Consider the following 13,797-nt stretch of genomic DNA (forward strand, 5'->3'; position numbering starts at 1 on the left):
TAGTCTCTTGCTGTGTATAGATGGACGTATGAATTGTACCTTTTTCTTTCATTGCAGGATTATAGTGAACGTCCTCCATGGAGCTGGGGGCTCCCAGGCCAAGACGATGCGGTTTCTACAGGTTGCGTTTGACAGCTCTGGAGATTGCTTCCTTGCTGGAGATCATTTAGGAAGTATCTATCTTTTCAACCTCAATAGAAACAGGTGAGCGTCCTCTGGTGAAACCGCGTATACACAGCGCTCCACCCTCTACAGCTCTATGGAAGTTACGGAAGCATTTGAGCAGCCCAGCAGCTCCCTCCTATAAAGACATCATGCACACGACCGTATTGTGCATCCCTGTCCGATCTGCATTTTTTTGCGGATTGCACACGGACCCATTCATTTCTATGGGTCCGCAAAAAAACGGACAACACACGGGTGTCATCCTTGTGCTGTCTGCATCCACGTTTCTGTTCCGCACATTATAGAACGTGTCCTATTCTTGTCCGTATTGTTGACAAGAATAATTTCTAGTAATGGGAGTGAGAAAAATGCAGATTGCACACAGAAGGTTATCGCGGAGCCGTGGTTTGCGGACCACAATACGGACACGGTCGTGTGCATGAGGCCTAAAATGAATGGGAAAGAGGTAGGACTAGTATCGAGCACTGGCACTACAGAATGTTTGGCGCTGTGCCTGTTAATGAAAAGGCTGCAGCGCTCGCTTAAGCACAGTATCCCCTTTAACCTTTTGGTGTCGAGGCCTGTTTTCATTTTTGGATTTTTTTCCTCCCCACGTTCCAATAACCATAACTTATTTATATTTTTCTGTTCACGTCGCTATATGAGGGCTTATTTTTTGCAGGATGAGATGCATTTTTTAATGCCACCATTTAATTCACCATATCTCGTATTGAAAAATGGGAAAAAAACAAATAAAATACAGAATGTGGCAAAATAAAAAATAAATTCTGCCAAGGTTTTTAGGGGTTTTGACATCACAGCGTTCACTGTGCGCCAAAAATGACCTGACGCTCTTATTCTGCGGCTCAATGCGAATGCGGCGATACAAAGGTTTTTTTTTGTTTTACTACTTTTGAAAAACTAAAAACCTTTAAAAAAAAAAGCAAAACTTTCTTTGCATTGCTGACAGCCATAACTTTTTTTTATACTTCGGTCTACAGAGCTGTATGAGGACTTGTTTTTTGTGCACATTTTTTTGGGGGTGATAAAAAGATGACAAAAAAAATTGCGAATTGCGCTTTTTTTGTTTGTTTTTTTTGTTACGCCATTCACTTACAGGAATTTTTTTAATAGTTCCGACATTTTCGGAATCAGCAATACCTAATATGTTTCTTTTTTTATTGTTTAGATATTTTTATATGTAAAAGTGGGAAAGGGGGCCTAGTACATGGGATCTTTTGATCCCCTCTCCTATTCACACTAATAGATCTCTATTAGGATGAATAGGATTTTTACGGTCTCCGTTGACCACAGAACTTGAGGGCTGCGCGATCGTCACTGACACGAGCTGCGCGATCGCCGCTTTCTGTTAGTGCGGGCGGGGGCTGGCTGTATGATACTGCTGGCACCTGCCGTGTATGCTCCATACATCCCTTCAGGCATTATGATTTAACAGTACGTCATAATTTGCGAAGGGGTTAAAGGGAACCTGTCAGCGGCAAAAACCACCCCAAACTGCCAGTAGTACCTTTAAGTAGCCGGCAGTGTGTTTCTAATGATGAATTTCTTCCTGCAGTCAAATGCGGTAAAAGCAGGAAAAAACGTTCTTTTCCCCTACGCTCATGACAGCACCCTTGAGAGAACGCCTCCATCCAGGACAGGAAACGTGAACTTTCGTGGAGAGCTTTTAAGAAGGGGCTCTGCCCCTGTAGCACCAGTTCCCTTTTCCTGTCCTATGGATAGGACCTATAGTGGAGAGCTAAAGATTAGGCTGCAGGAACCCTGCATGTGTTTCAGGTTAAGGCGTAAGACTCCACTAGGAGCCGCCTGCTAAGTTTGGGGCCATCCTTCTGGGTCCCGGACTGTTCCATGTCAAGTAGGCGTTTCTGGGCAGTCCCGGTGTTACTGGGAGGTAATGCCGGCACACCACACCCTCCTGGCGGTGTTTTGGGAGGTCCGGGGCTTAGTCTTTCTTTTTCCTGGCCTCTAGTAGCTTACAGAGGCGGGGGGGTGGGAGGAAGGCTGAGCTTTTCTGAGCGTGCTCCATTCGTGAACCGGAAGTTGCGTGACGCAACTTCCGGTATTTGGAACGCATGTGGTTCCTGGTAGCCAGCGTTCCGGAAATGAGGGAGAAACATCCTTCTTCCATAGGGGGATGCCGGCAGAGACCCGACCTGTGGGTTTTAAACCTTATCAGCACGCGGTCAGAAGGATCCCAGCCAGCCTGCAGGCATCCGTGGATGAGCCTATGGACAACGCTCTCTCCTGATCTGGAAGTATGGAGGAGGAGGGCAGTCAGCACGCTGATGTCCAGGAGGGTCATGATGGCAGACCGGTATTCCTGGTGGGTAAGGGGGTCAATCCCCACCTTTTATTCCTCCCTCGATATCTAATGGGGCTTAGGCCTCATGCACACGACCGTTGTTTGGGTCCGCATCTGAGCCACCGTTTTGGCGGCTCTGATGCGGACCCATTAATTTCAGTAGGGCCGCAAAAGATGCAGACAGCACTCCGTGTGCTGTCCGCATCCGTGGCTCCGTTCCGCGGCCCCGCTAAAAAAATATTACATGTCCTATTCTTGTCCGTGCTTTTATATTGCTCCTTCCTGGGCTAAATGGTCAGCATTGCGTTAACGAGGTGGTAGAGGAGGTATCCCCGTCACTACTTCAGAATATCAAAGACATTGTTAAATCTGAAGTTTCTGATTCTATCAAAATGTTTAAAAAAATACCTCCTTTCCTCAGCTGCGGGCAAGCAGGGTCACGCTTATGTTATATCCGAAACCGAATCTTCCGATGAGAAGGAGAAATCCTAGATAACTCGAGCTCTTCCTCAGATGAAGAAACCATGGGTAGACCTTTATTTTCCTGAGGATACGGAGTCTCTGCTCAAAGCTATTAGAGCCACGATGAAGGTGGATGAATCCAGAGAACAGAAATCAATTCAAGATGTAATGTTTGGTGATCTGGGTCACAAAAAAAAGTTTTTCTGTTAAACGAAAATTATAAAGTATTTAATTCGGAAAGAGTGGAAAAAACCTGACAAGAAGCTTTTTCCCCCCTAAGAACGTTAAGAGAAAATATCCTTTTGATGAGGGCAAGTCATCATGTTGGGATAGGCCTCCTAAACTGGATGCTCCTATTGCAAACATTTCTAAAAGATCTGCTTTGCCTTTTGAAGACCTTGGCACTTTAAAAGACCCGATGGATAAATGGGCAGAGCTGTACCTTAAAGTATGGGAGGCCTCTACTCATGCCTTTAAGCCTAATATAGCCACTACCTCTACTGCTAGGTCTTTAAAATTATGGATACAGGAATTAGAATCCCATATCCAAAATAAAACCTCCAGAGACGAGCTCCTAGGGATGTTTCCCACCATCTTTAAAGCAGCAGACTTTATTTCGGACGCCTCTGTCTTCTTTGAGGAATAGGACCATTTGATGTCACTGCGCTCATCATACGGTCCATCACATGATCTTTTACCATGGTGATGGATCATGTGATGGATCATGTGATGAGCGCAGTGACGTCACCACAGGTCCTTTTCCTGTGCACAGCAAAGATGAAGACAGAAGAGATGCCGGCTGCGCGAGCAAGTGAATTAAGGTGAGTTAAATTATAATATTATTTTTTTTAACCCCTCCAGCCCTATTGTACTATGCATTCTGTATTAAGAATGCTATTATTTTCTCTTATAACCATGTTATAAGGGAAAATAATAATGTTCGGGTCTCCATCCCGATCGACTCCTAGCAACCGTGCGTGAAAATCGCACCGCATCCGCACTTGCTTGCGGATGCTTGCGATTTTCATGCAGCCCCATTCATTTCTATGGGGCCTGCGTTGCATGGAAAACGCACAAAGAGGAGCATGCTGCGATTTTCACGCAACGCACAAGTGATGCGTGAAAATCACCGCTCATCTGCACAGCCCCATAGAAATGAATGGGTCCGGATTCAGTGCGGGTGCAATGCGTTCACCTCACGCATTGCACCTGCGCAGAAATCTCGCCTGTGTGAAAGGGGCCTAAAAGAAGAAGTTTTTTCTCTTTTAAAGATAAATGTATTAATTCCCCTTTACAGACTCTGAGAAAGGCAGGGGGTTTTATTTGTCCCTTTTTCTCGTACCCAAGCCAGACGATCATTCAGAATGATTATAAACTTGAGAGACTTAAATCGGTACCTAAAATACAAAAAGTTCAGAATGGAATCCGTACAGTCTGCAATAAAACATCTTTTCAAAGACTGAGTAATGGCTACCATAGACATAAAGGATGCCTATTATCACATCCCAATTCATGTCAATTTTCAAAAATACCTCAGAGTAGCGGTGTCTATGGAAGGACGGCTTCATCATTTACAATACAGAGCACTTCCATTTGGAATATCCCAGGCCCTGAGGCTTTTTACAAAATTAATAGCAGAGGTTATGGCCCACATAAGGGAAAAGGACATTCTGGTTATTTCTTACTTGGACAATCTTCTGGTGGTGGCAGAATCTATAGATCTTCTAACCTCTAGTCTTCTACAACTGGTAAACTTTCTAGTAAATCTCGGATGGCAAATAAACTTGGAAAAGTTAAACTTGACCCCCTCCCAAGAATGTGGTTTTTGTAGGGATGATCCTAGATTCTGTGAATCTGCTGTGCATCCTCCCTCAGCACAAGATAACCCGGTTAAGAAAAGATGTGCAAGTTCTGATAGCCTCAAAGGATCAAACTATCAGGCAAGGGATGGCAGTACTAGGCAGAATGACCTCCACAATACCAGCTGTAAGTTGGTCCCTGTTTCGCTCCAGGACACTTCAGTGGCAGATCCTAAAAGAATGGGAGGGGTCATTGTCCCCGCTGGATGCCCCTCTTCCTCTCACCCCTCAGGTGATACAGTCCTTAACCTGGTGGCTAGAGCCTTCAAATTTGACTCGGGGCTTCCCATGGGTTCTTCAGGAACAAGTAACTATAACCACAGGTGCCAGTCCGACCGGGTGGGGGGCATTTTGACAGTGGGGGGGGGGGGGGGGGGGGTTCTGCAGGGGGTATGGAGTCCACCAGAAAGCCAGGATTACCAAACTGAGGGAATTAAGGGCGGTTCTGCTAGCCTTAAGAGCTTTCCTGCCCAAATTACAGGGAGTAGGAGTAAAAATCTTCTCAGACAACGCTACAGTGGTATCCTACCTAAACAGACGAGGGACTAGATCAGAACGTCTTATGTCCTTAACCACTAATCATTCCTTATATTCCTTTTTTTAAGGCAGTGCATCTAAAAGGAACAGAAAACAAGGTGGCGGATTACCTAAGCAGAAACCATTTGGATCATGGAGAATGGTGTTTGAATTAGGAGGTCTTCAATCAGATAGTTCAGCTTTGGGGTCGTCCTCGGGTAGACCTTTTCGCAACCAAGCAAAACAAAAAATGCAGTCTCTTCTTTTCCCTAAATCCAAGAGACTTTCCGTTAGGGATAGGCACTTTCTCCCTTCCTTGGCCGGATCAGCTTCTGTATGCCTTTCCTCCTATAAGACTTCTCCCGCGGGTATTGCAGAAGCTGAGGCTCATTCTAATCGACCCTTTCTGGCCAAGGAGAACGTGGCTCACTTGGCTGAGGAAACTGTCTGTCAGATCCATGGATTGTTCTTGACAGGCAGGATCTGTTGTTTTAGGGGCCTGTCTTTCATCCAGAGGTAAAGAACCTTTATCTGGCAGCCTGGTGTTTGAAGGGGAAATCTTAGAGCGTAGGGGCCTATCCAAAGAGGTTATTTCCACCTTTTTATCTTGTCGTAAGGAAGTAACCTCTACCATTTACCTTAGAGTCTGGAAGACTTTCTTAAAGGGGTTCTGCAGTTTTTTTAAACTGATGATCTATCCTCTGGATAGATCATCAGCATCTGATCGGCGGGAGTCCGACACCCGGGTCGGCTGTTTGAGAAGGCAGCTGAGCTGGCAGTAGCGCCGCGGCCTTCTCGCTGTTTACCGCAGGCCCAGTGACGTCACGACTAGTATCAATGGCCTGGGCGGGGCTAAGCTCTGTTCACTTGACCCATCTTTTTTGCCCAAAGTGGTCTCTCTTTTTCATAGGTCCCAACATATTGTTCTCCCATCTTTGTATCAATCCCCTAAGAATGAGAAGGAAAGGAGGCTCCATTGTCTAAACATTAAAAGATGCCTGTCTCATTATCTGAATGTCACCAGTCAGTGGAGGACATCCTCTAGGCTTTTTGTGCAGTTTTGGGGGGAAAAAACAGGGGTAATAAGGTTTCATCTAGAACCCTAGCCAGATGGATAGTGGGGGCTATCGTTTTGGCCTATTCCTCAGTGGGCCAAACTTTCCCCTTGGGTTTCGGTGCTCATTCAACCAGATCCATTTCTACTTCATGGGCAGAAAGGGCCAATGCATCTTTAGAGCAAATTTGTAGGGCAGCTACATGGAAGTCTCCGTGTACTTTTTTTCATCACTACAAGTTAGATTTAGACTCTAATGATCGTCTATCCTTCGGGAGGAAAGTATTGCAAGCGGTAGTCTCCCCCAAGCTAGTTCTATTCTAGTTGTCTCTCAAGGCTGCTGTCATGGGTGTAGGGGAAATTCAGGATTACTTACCGGTAATCGTTTTTCTGTGAGCCCATGACAGCATCCGGAATTTATTCCCACCCTATGTTTCAGTTTCATATGCCTGAAAAAGTTCTCGCAATTAACTGGTCCTTAGAAGCTCTCCACGAAAGTTCCTGTCCTGGATGGAGGCGGTCTGTCAAGGGTGCTGTCATGAGCTCATGGAAAAACGATTACCGGTAAATAATCCTGAATTTATCCCCCGAGCACGCTATTTTCGAGTCACGCTTGAAGTCAATGGGGCAGCGGCCTCCTTGCTTCAAGTAAAGGTAACCGTGCCCCCTTCCCTGCCCCTTCTCCTGTGACTGACGGACGGCTGTTTGGCAAAGCAAGCCAAACTCTCTGCATAAGCGCGGTCAGTCACTGGCGAAGGGGCAGGGAAGGGGACGCGGTTACCTTGACTTGAAGCAAGGAGGCCGCTGCCCCCTTGACTTCAAGCGTGATTCGAAAATAGCGCGGGTGGAGGATAAAACAACAGTTTTTCCTGCATTTACTGCATCTGACTGCAGGAAGAAAATCATCATTAGCTACTTGAAGGTACTGCTGGCTGTTTGGTGTGGTTTTTGCTGCTGACAGGTTCCCTTTAAGGGTAAATGCGCATGTTCAGGATTTATGTGCAGACCATCCGCACTGAAATCCGCAGGTGTTCGCAGGGAAATTCGTGCAGTCAATCCGCATCAATTGGTGCGGATTTTCCGCATGCTGATTTTACTGTCCCCATTGAAGTGAATAGAGAAAATCCGGACAGGAAAAAATAAAATAAATTGACATGCTCCGGATTTTAAAATCTGCACTGTAGGTCAAAATCTGGGCGGAAAAATTCTGATGGTGCGCATGAGAATTTCAAATTCTCATAGAATACAATGTATGTAACCGACTATGCGGATTTTCCGCATGCAAATCTGCACGCAATCCTGATCGTGCGCATTTAGCCTAAACAGCTGGTCGGCTGGGGCACCTGTAGTTGGACCCCCACCGATCTAATAGCTGTGGCTTATCCAAAGTATAGGTCATCCGTATTAAAGTTCTGGGAAACCCCTTTATGTAATGAACGTGCTAATATTTCTATATATAATAATAATGATTTTTTCCCTTTTCTCTCAGGTTCGATCTTGTGCAGAGAACGCAGCAGGCCTGCACTGCTCTGGCGTTTAATCTGCATAGGAAATCTGAATTCCTCGTGGCTTTGGCCGATTATTCTGTCAAGTGTTTTGACACAGGTAATATGTGAACCTTGCAGTGTGTCATTGTCATACCTCGTCTTACATGGGACTTCATGTGTCTTTCCTAAGCAGAAGCAGCACAGTTTCCGATTCCTGTGGCACTGATTACAGGAGGTCGCAAAAACACCCATGCAGACAATATTACTCTCTGAATGACGCCTCTGGCGTATTTCGACAGCCCGCCTCTGCTATGGAAAGAATCATACCTACACCCCCCTGCATGCTAGCTCCCGCGTGTCCATCTTCCGGTCTGCGGCTTGTTTAATTCCTTCCCGCCATGGGCATGATTGTCTTCTTCACTGCAGCCAAACACTGGCTCCAGTGGTGATGTGTCTCTTGTTGTCATGTCAACACTAATTCCAGTCATTGGCTGCAGAGGAGATGATGGTGGAGAGGAAGAAAACAAGCTGCGGACCGGAAGATGGACACACGGGAGCCAGTGTGCAGGACTGGAGCTGCGAGTAGCCGGTAAGTAAGAATCTTTCCACAGCAGAGAAAGGCTGCAAGAACCTGGGAGAAGTTATTTATTCCCAGACAACACTTTATGGCAGCACTGAATATAGCAGCATTATTCTCAGTATCATTCTCTGCATCTCCAGAACATATCTATAGAGCTTTTCCAACTTTTTCTGTGGACAAATTCATAGATATCCTACAATTATTAAAGGCTATGTAAACCCTCAGAGGCAATTTTTTTTTATGATTGCATGTTATTCATTTTTGCCTAAAAATCTTTTTTTTTCAATTGGCCTTTATTAAAAATATTGAGCCTTTCTGTCACAAAGCGTTAACAGTTTTTCTAGCTGTGTGACTGGTACTTTCACTTTCTGCCAAAACCTTTATCTCTAAATTACTAAAGGGTCATAAACACTTATTTGAGCCCCATTCTTATCAGTAAGATAACGACTCGGCTATAATGGGTGTTTATAATGTCAGAGAGCAGAGGTAAGGAGTCCATCTGCTCCTGGTCTGATGGAAAAAAACGGAAAATCCAAAGGTTGCTACTAGAGCATCTCGGCTCTGTACAGAAAAAAGGATGGCATATTTCTTTAATAAAACATAGTAACATAGTTTATAAGGCTAAAAAAAGACATCTGTCCATCCAGTTCAGCCTGTTATCCTGAAAGTTGATCCAGAGGAAGGCAAAAAGAAAAACTATAAAAATATTTTTATCTCAAAAAGAGTACAATGCAATAATAAAAAGAAAATTGCCCCCAAAGGTGTACATAGCCTTTTTGTATAACAAGTGTTTTTGAGTTAAAGCATAGCGCACTGCATATTTACTTACAGAAATGTATTACATTTCATAAATTGTATTCCAATAAATATGGTTTAAAGGGGTTCTCCTGGATCAGAGCTTGACCCGGACATATCCCCATTTTCAGCCAGGCAGCCCCCCTAATATGAGCATTGGAGCATTTCAATTTATTGGCCATTTCTCAAGGAGTTGGAGTCAGAGTATGATAAAATGCAGAAGTCAGAGTCAGACTCCTCAGGCCTGCCCCAAAATGTCCTCGCTAAAAAATACAATGCGCCCCACAAACTAAAAGCCCTCATATGGCAACAGTGTCTGAAAAATAAAAGACTTTATTGCAGACTTCTTGAAGGAATAATAAAGGAATGGCACAACATGGTCCTAAGAACAGATGCTTTGGAATTATTATTATATGAGGGATGCAAGTAGTTACTAAGACAGACATGTCAGGAGAGGCGACAGGTCCTCTTTATCCCGTCTTCATGTATCAACGCACAAAAAGCCAAGTTTTTCATTCAGGCATCTAGGAAAGCTGGGTGACGAGCTCTGTCAGTGAGTATATGTCATGTGCTAATTATGGCCCCTGATCCTAGTCGGGAAACCTGTGCTAAAAAGAGCCTCGGCCGTGTCCACGTGGTACTTCTTGGCCGCTCAGGTCAGCATTGGCCGTGATTAGCATTCAGGAGCAGGAGTTTGGATGCCACACCAATGGGACAATGCTATGAGCACCTTAGATAATCCTTTTTAAAGGGTGCTGCCTGGGGAAAGGTCCCTCCGCTTAGGATGCATGGGTCGGACATTGCGCTCATCACTTTTATTTGGCTTTAGACAACAAGGAGCTGGTGAGCTGGATGCGTGGACACGATTCTACCGTCACATCCATCTCCGTACATGGCTCAGGCAGGTATGGCGTCACAACATCCAGCGAGACCGCTCAGCTCTGGGACTTGGACACCTTCCAGAGAAAACGGAAGCTGAACGTTCTCCAGTCAGTAGGGATACAAAAGGTGAGCGAGCACATGACACTTCTGTACAGTATGTATCACTAAATGTGGCATCATATATTATTTTTTTTGTTACCAATGTACTGAATGCAGTAGTGATGGTAGATGTGTGAGCGCCCCCTGCTGGATTCCTTTGTGCCTTTTTGTCTATACTATTTCACTGTAGCAACTTTTTTTACTTTTTTTTTTTAAACAGGTATTTTTCCTACCGTTAAGTAATACAATCCTGAGTTGCTTTAAAGATAATTCCATCTTTGCCTGGGAAAGTGATACCCTCACCTGCAAATACCAGCTGCCAGCGCCAGAGGGTGGATCGGTTTTCCAGTATAAAGCTTTTGCCATTACAAGGTATATTTGCTAGACAGGAAGGGAACGTTGGTGCAATGTTTTTTAGGTATTTTTAGTAAAATTATAGAGAAACCACTAGATAGAACTTGTATATTTCCAGGATTATAGTACATTCCCTGTTGTCTCTGGGAACAGGTCGTGATGATGTTCTTCTCTCTGCTGCAGGGACGGGAGGATGTTGGCCGCCGGAGGAAAATCCAACAACCTGCATCTGTGGTGCTTGAGCTCCAAGCAGCTGTTCAGAATTATCCAGATGCCCAGTACGGTGCGCAGCGTGCGCCAGTTGGAGTTCCTTCCTGATAGCTTTGATGGTGGCTCCAGCCAGGTGAGTGCCCACATCTTGTCCTGTGGTGCATACGGTATGTGGCAGTGCAACTCAGTTTTAAAGCTTTTGGAGAAAGTAGCTCTCTTCTGCCCTCTGCTGGTTCTGATCTGCAATGTCATGCAGTTTTTAGTTCTTTATACAGTATGTACTAATTCCACAATGATCTCATCCAAAACCACGTCTCCTTCAGGCTTTTGAGTGCCACCCAGATATACAAGTGTAGGGACATCAGAGGTTATTCTTGGTGATTGTCCATCTGCTGATTGCCCAGTTAATCTCAGCTTTTCTAAGCATAATTGGCAAATCCGAAGTGAAGTCTGGAATGACTGGCGGAAGATTAAAGGGGTTGTCCCACGAAAAATATTTTACAGTTTTCAACCCAGCACCTGGATCTGAATACTTTTGTAATAACATATATTAAAAATTTAGCACAGCCACCGAGCTATTCAATAAAATGTATCTGTATAGCGCCACCTGCTGTTTTTTTTTTTTTTCTTATTTCTTTGTCTGGCTCCCTGAGAAGGCCGCACATGCTCAGTTCCATCCTTCAACTGCCTCCTGAGCTGTGATAGGGAGATCATGGACACGCCCCCTGAGCTGCAGCAGAAAAGACACTCCCCTGAGCTGTCAGCTTGATATAAATGTAACGGAGCAATGAATGGGGAGATGTCTGGATCCATGTGAGGTACAGGGCTGGTTCTAGCTTCGTTAGAAAGAGATTGTCATGTCCTATATGATGTCTGTTTTTCATTTTTTAAATTAGTTATGGGATAACCCCTTTAAGGGAGATTTATTATTGCTACTGTATTAAAGGGGTTGGCCCATGAACCATTTTTTAAAATCAAAGGATAAATATATGATCTTTGGGAACCTTACCTATCAGTAGAATGGGGGTCCCCAAGTCTTTGTGAATGAGTGTTATTGCCCATGCAGAACTACCACTTCTTTCACTTGTATGGAGTTGACAAGTACAGCGTGCCACTATCTCCAGCAGTCTCATAGAAGTGCATAGAGTTGTGCATGTGCATTGCTGCTCCATTCACACAGAGGACTCCGCAACTATACAGTGGGAGTCCCGTTTGTTTGACTCACAGTGATCATACATTTATCTTGTAATGATGTACCAGGCAGGCATAAGATGTGCCAAATGTTCCAGCGGTGCACTCTGGGGGTCTTGATATCCCCTGCGCTGCCAGAGGACGCGCCTAATTTATGAGAAGGCGCAGGCCTTGTCATAAATTAGGCGCATCCTCCGGCAATCGGTGCGCCTAATCAGAAATCTACAGCAGCCCTGAGCTGCCGTAGTCTGCTGGCTTCATTTTCACCAGAAAGCTGGTTGTGGCGGCTGGTCATGCCCTGGAAAAGTGGCGAGGGGGGTAAAGAAAAAATGCCACTTGCGACTATTTTCAAAAAATTCGCAAACACACAGTTTGAGACTTTTTAAAGGGTAACTGTCATTTTTTTATTTTTTATTTGCTAGTTTATTAGAGCTATGCATGTATACCTGAGTTAGAAGATCTGTAATTACCTTATAATAACAGCTTTCATTAATGTCCTCTGACCCTTTCCACTGCCCGTTGCTAGGTAGAGCTTGTCTGTCTTCCTTTTAGTATAAACAGAAGACAGAGGGGCGGTCCTTCACACTGCATTCCTGCATTAGGCTTCAGAGTGAGGAGGCGTGTCTCAGTGATCCAATCTGATTGGCTGGCAGGGAGCTGCTGGCTACAGCAAATGTGTATAGGAAGTGAGAGAAAGCAGTTTTGGCCTCAGAGAACTGGCAGAGGAGCCATCTTGAGAAGGTCCTCATATTTTAAATGTTTTAACAGCCATAACTAAGGGAAAAACTTAAGAAAAACAGTGGTATGTAAAGAAACTAAAGATTTTTTATGAAAACATGACAGTTACCCTTTAACATAACTTTTCAGGATAATAAATCTCCCCCTCTGTGTCATAAATTTGGTGCATCTTCCTAGACAGGTTAGAAAGAATTCCTCATGCCACCTCTTGGTTGACTTATTTTGCACCTGAATTTCACCAACCGTTTGGTCTAAAGTAAGGCTCCTCTAAGCCGTGCCTCCTTTTGCTATTCAGAACGGTCTAGTGAGGCTCAAAAAGTGTCTAAAACACATAATAAATCGGATGCAAGGCAAGCGCGCTTGTGTTGTGGAGCAAATTGATCCAAAAGTCTAGCAGGTTTAATTTAGTTTAGCAGATTGCCTCTCTTCTACGAGACTGTTACTGAAAGTATCACATATTAATTTTTTCAGGTCTTAGGGGTTTTAAGTCAAGATGGAATAATGAGATTCATCAATATTCAGACTTGCAAACTTGTGTTTGACATTGGAAGTCATGATGAAGGCATAGTGACATCATCCGTAAGTCCAAACGGTCGATACATCGCCAGCATCTTGGAAAATGGCAGCATAAACCTGTACAACGTGCAAGCTTTGACCAAAGAAATCAATAAGGTAGGACCAAGATCATTCCCGGGAGAGCCCTTTTCCATTGATCCTCTCGGCATTTGCGGTCGGAGCTGCAATTATTAATCTCTGTGCTTAATTTCAGCCACCTCCACCGTTAGTAAAAGTAGTGGACTTAACTAAAGACAAAGACTCTACAGCTAATAAGTCTGGAACCACGAGTGAGAAAGTGAACGTTTCAGCTGGACGACCATGCCGGCCTTGGAAGTCCAAACAAGAAGTAGTGAAGACTAAGTATCTGCAGCCAGATGAATGTGACATGTCTGAGAACAAAGAGGTGTCTACTATACTTTCACCATTGTGCTTGCTGTCGTCGGATGGGAGCATGGAATACTTGTTCTGGCCTATTCACGCATGGTGGAATGGTGTTCCAGAAAGAACATTAAATGCAATCTTGT

The 13,797-nt window shown here is 44.5% G+C and overlaps 1 protein-coding gene across 1 annotated transcript in view; it reads left to right on the forward strand.

The window, feature by feature from the left end:
• The window catches only part of TBC1D31 (TBC1 domain family member 31), a 42,826-nt gene that overhangs the window by 2,358 nt on the left and 26,671 nt on the right, over positions 1–13,797 (forward strand). The window contains exons 3-9 of the mRNA XM_040433010.1: positions 58–204; positions 7,869–7,984; positions 10,071–10,249; positions 10,443–10,594; positions 10,760–10,919; positions 13,187–13,387; positions 13,485–13,676. Of these exons, the coding sequence (XP_040288944.1) occupies positions 58–204; positions 7,869–7,984; positions 10,071–10,249; positions 10,443–10,594; positions 10,760–10,919; positions 13,187–13,387; positions 13,485–13,676 (1,147 nt within the window). The remainder of the gene's footprint in view (positions 1–57; positions 205–7,868; positions 7,985–10,070; positions 10,250–10,442; positions 10,595–10,759; positions 10,920–13,186; positions 13,388–13,484; positions 13,677–13,797) is intronic.

The sequence above is a fragment of the Bufo bufo genome, chromosome 5 (genome assembly GCF_905171765.1).
Source record: "Bufo bufo chromosome 5, aBufBuf1.1, whole genome shotgun sequence".
NCBI classification, from domain to species: Eukaryota; Metazoa; Chordata; class Amphibia; order Anura; family Bufonidae; genus Bufo; species Bufo bufo.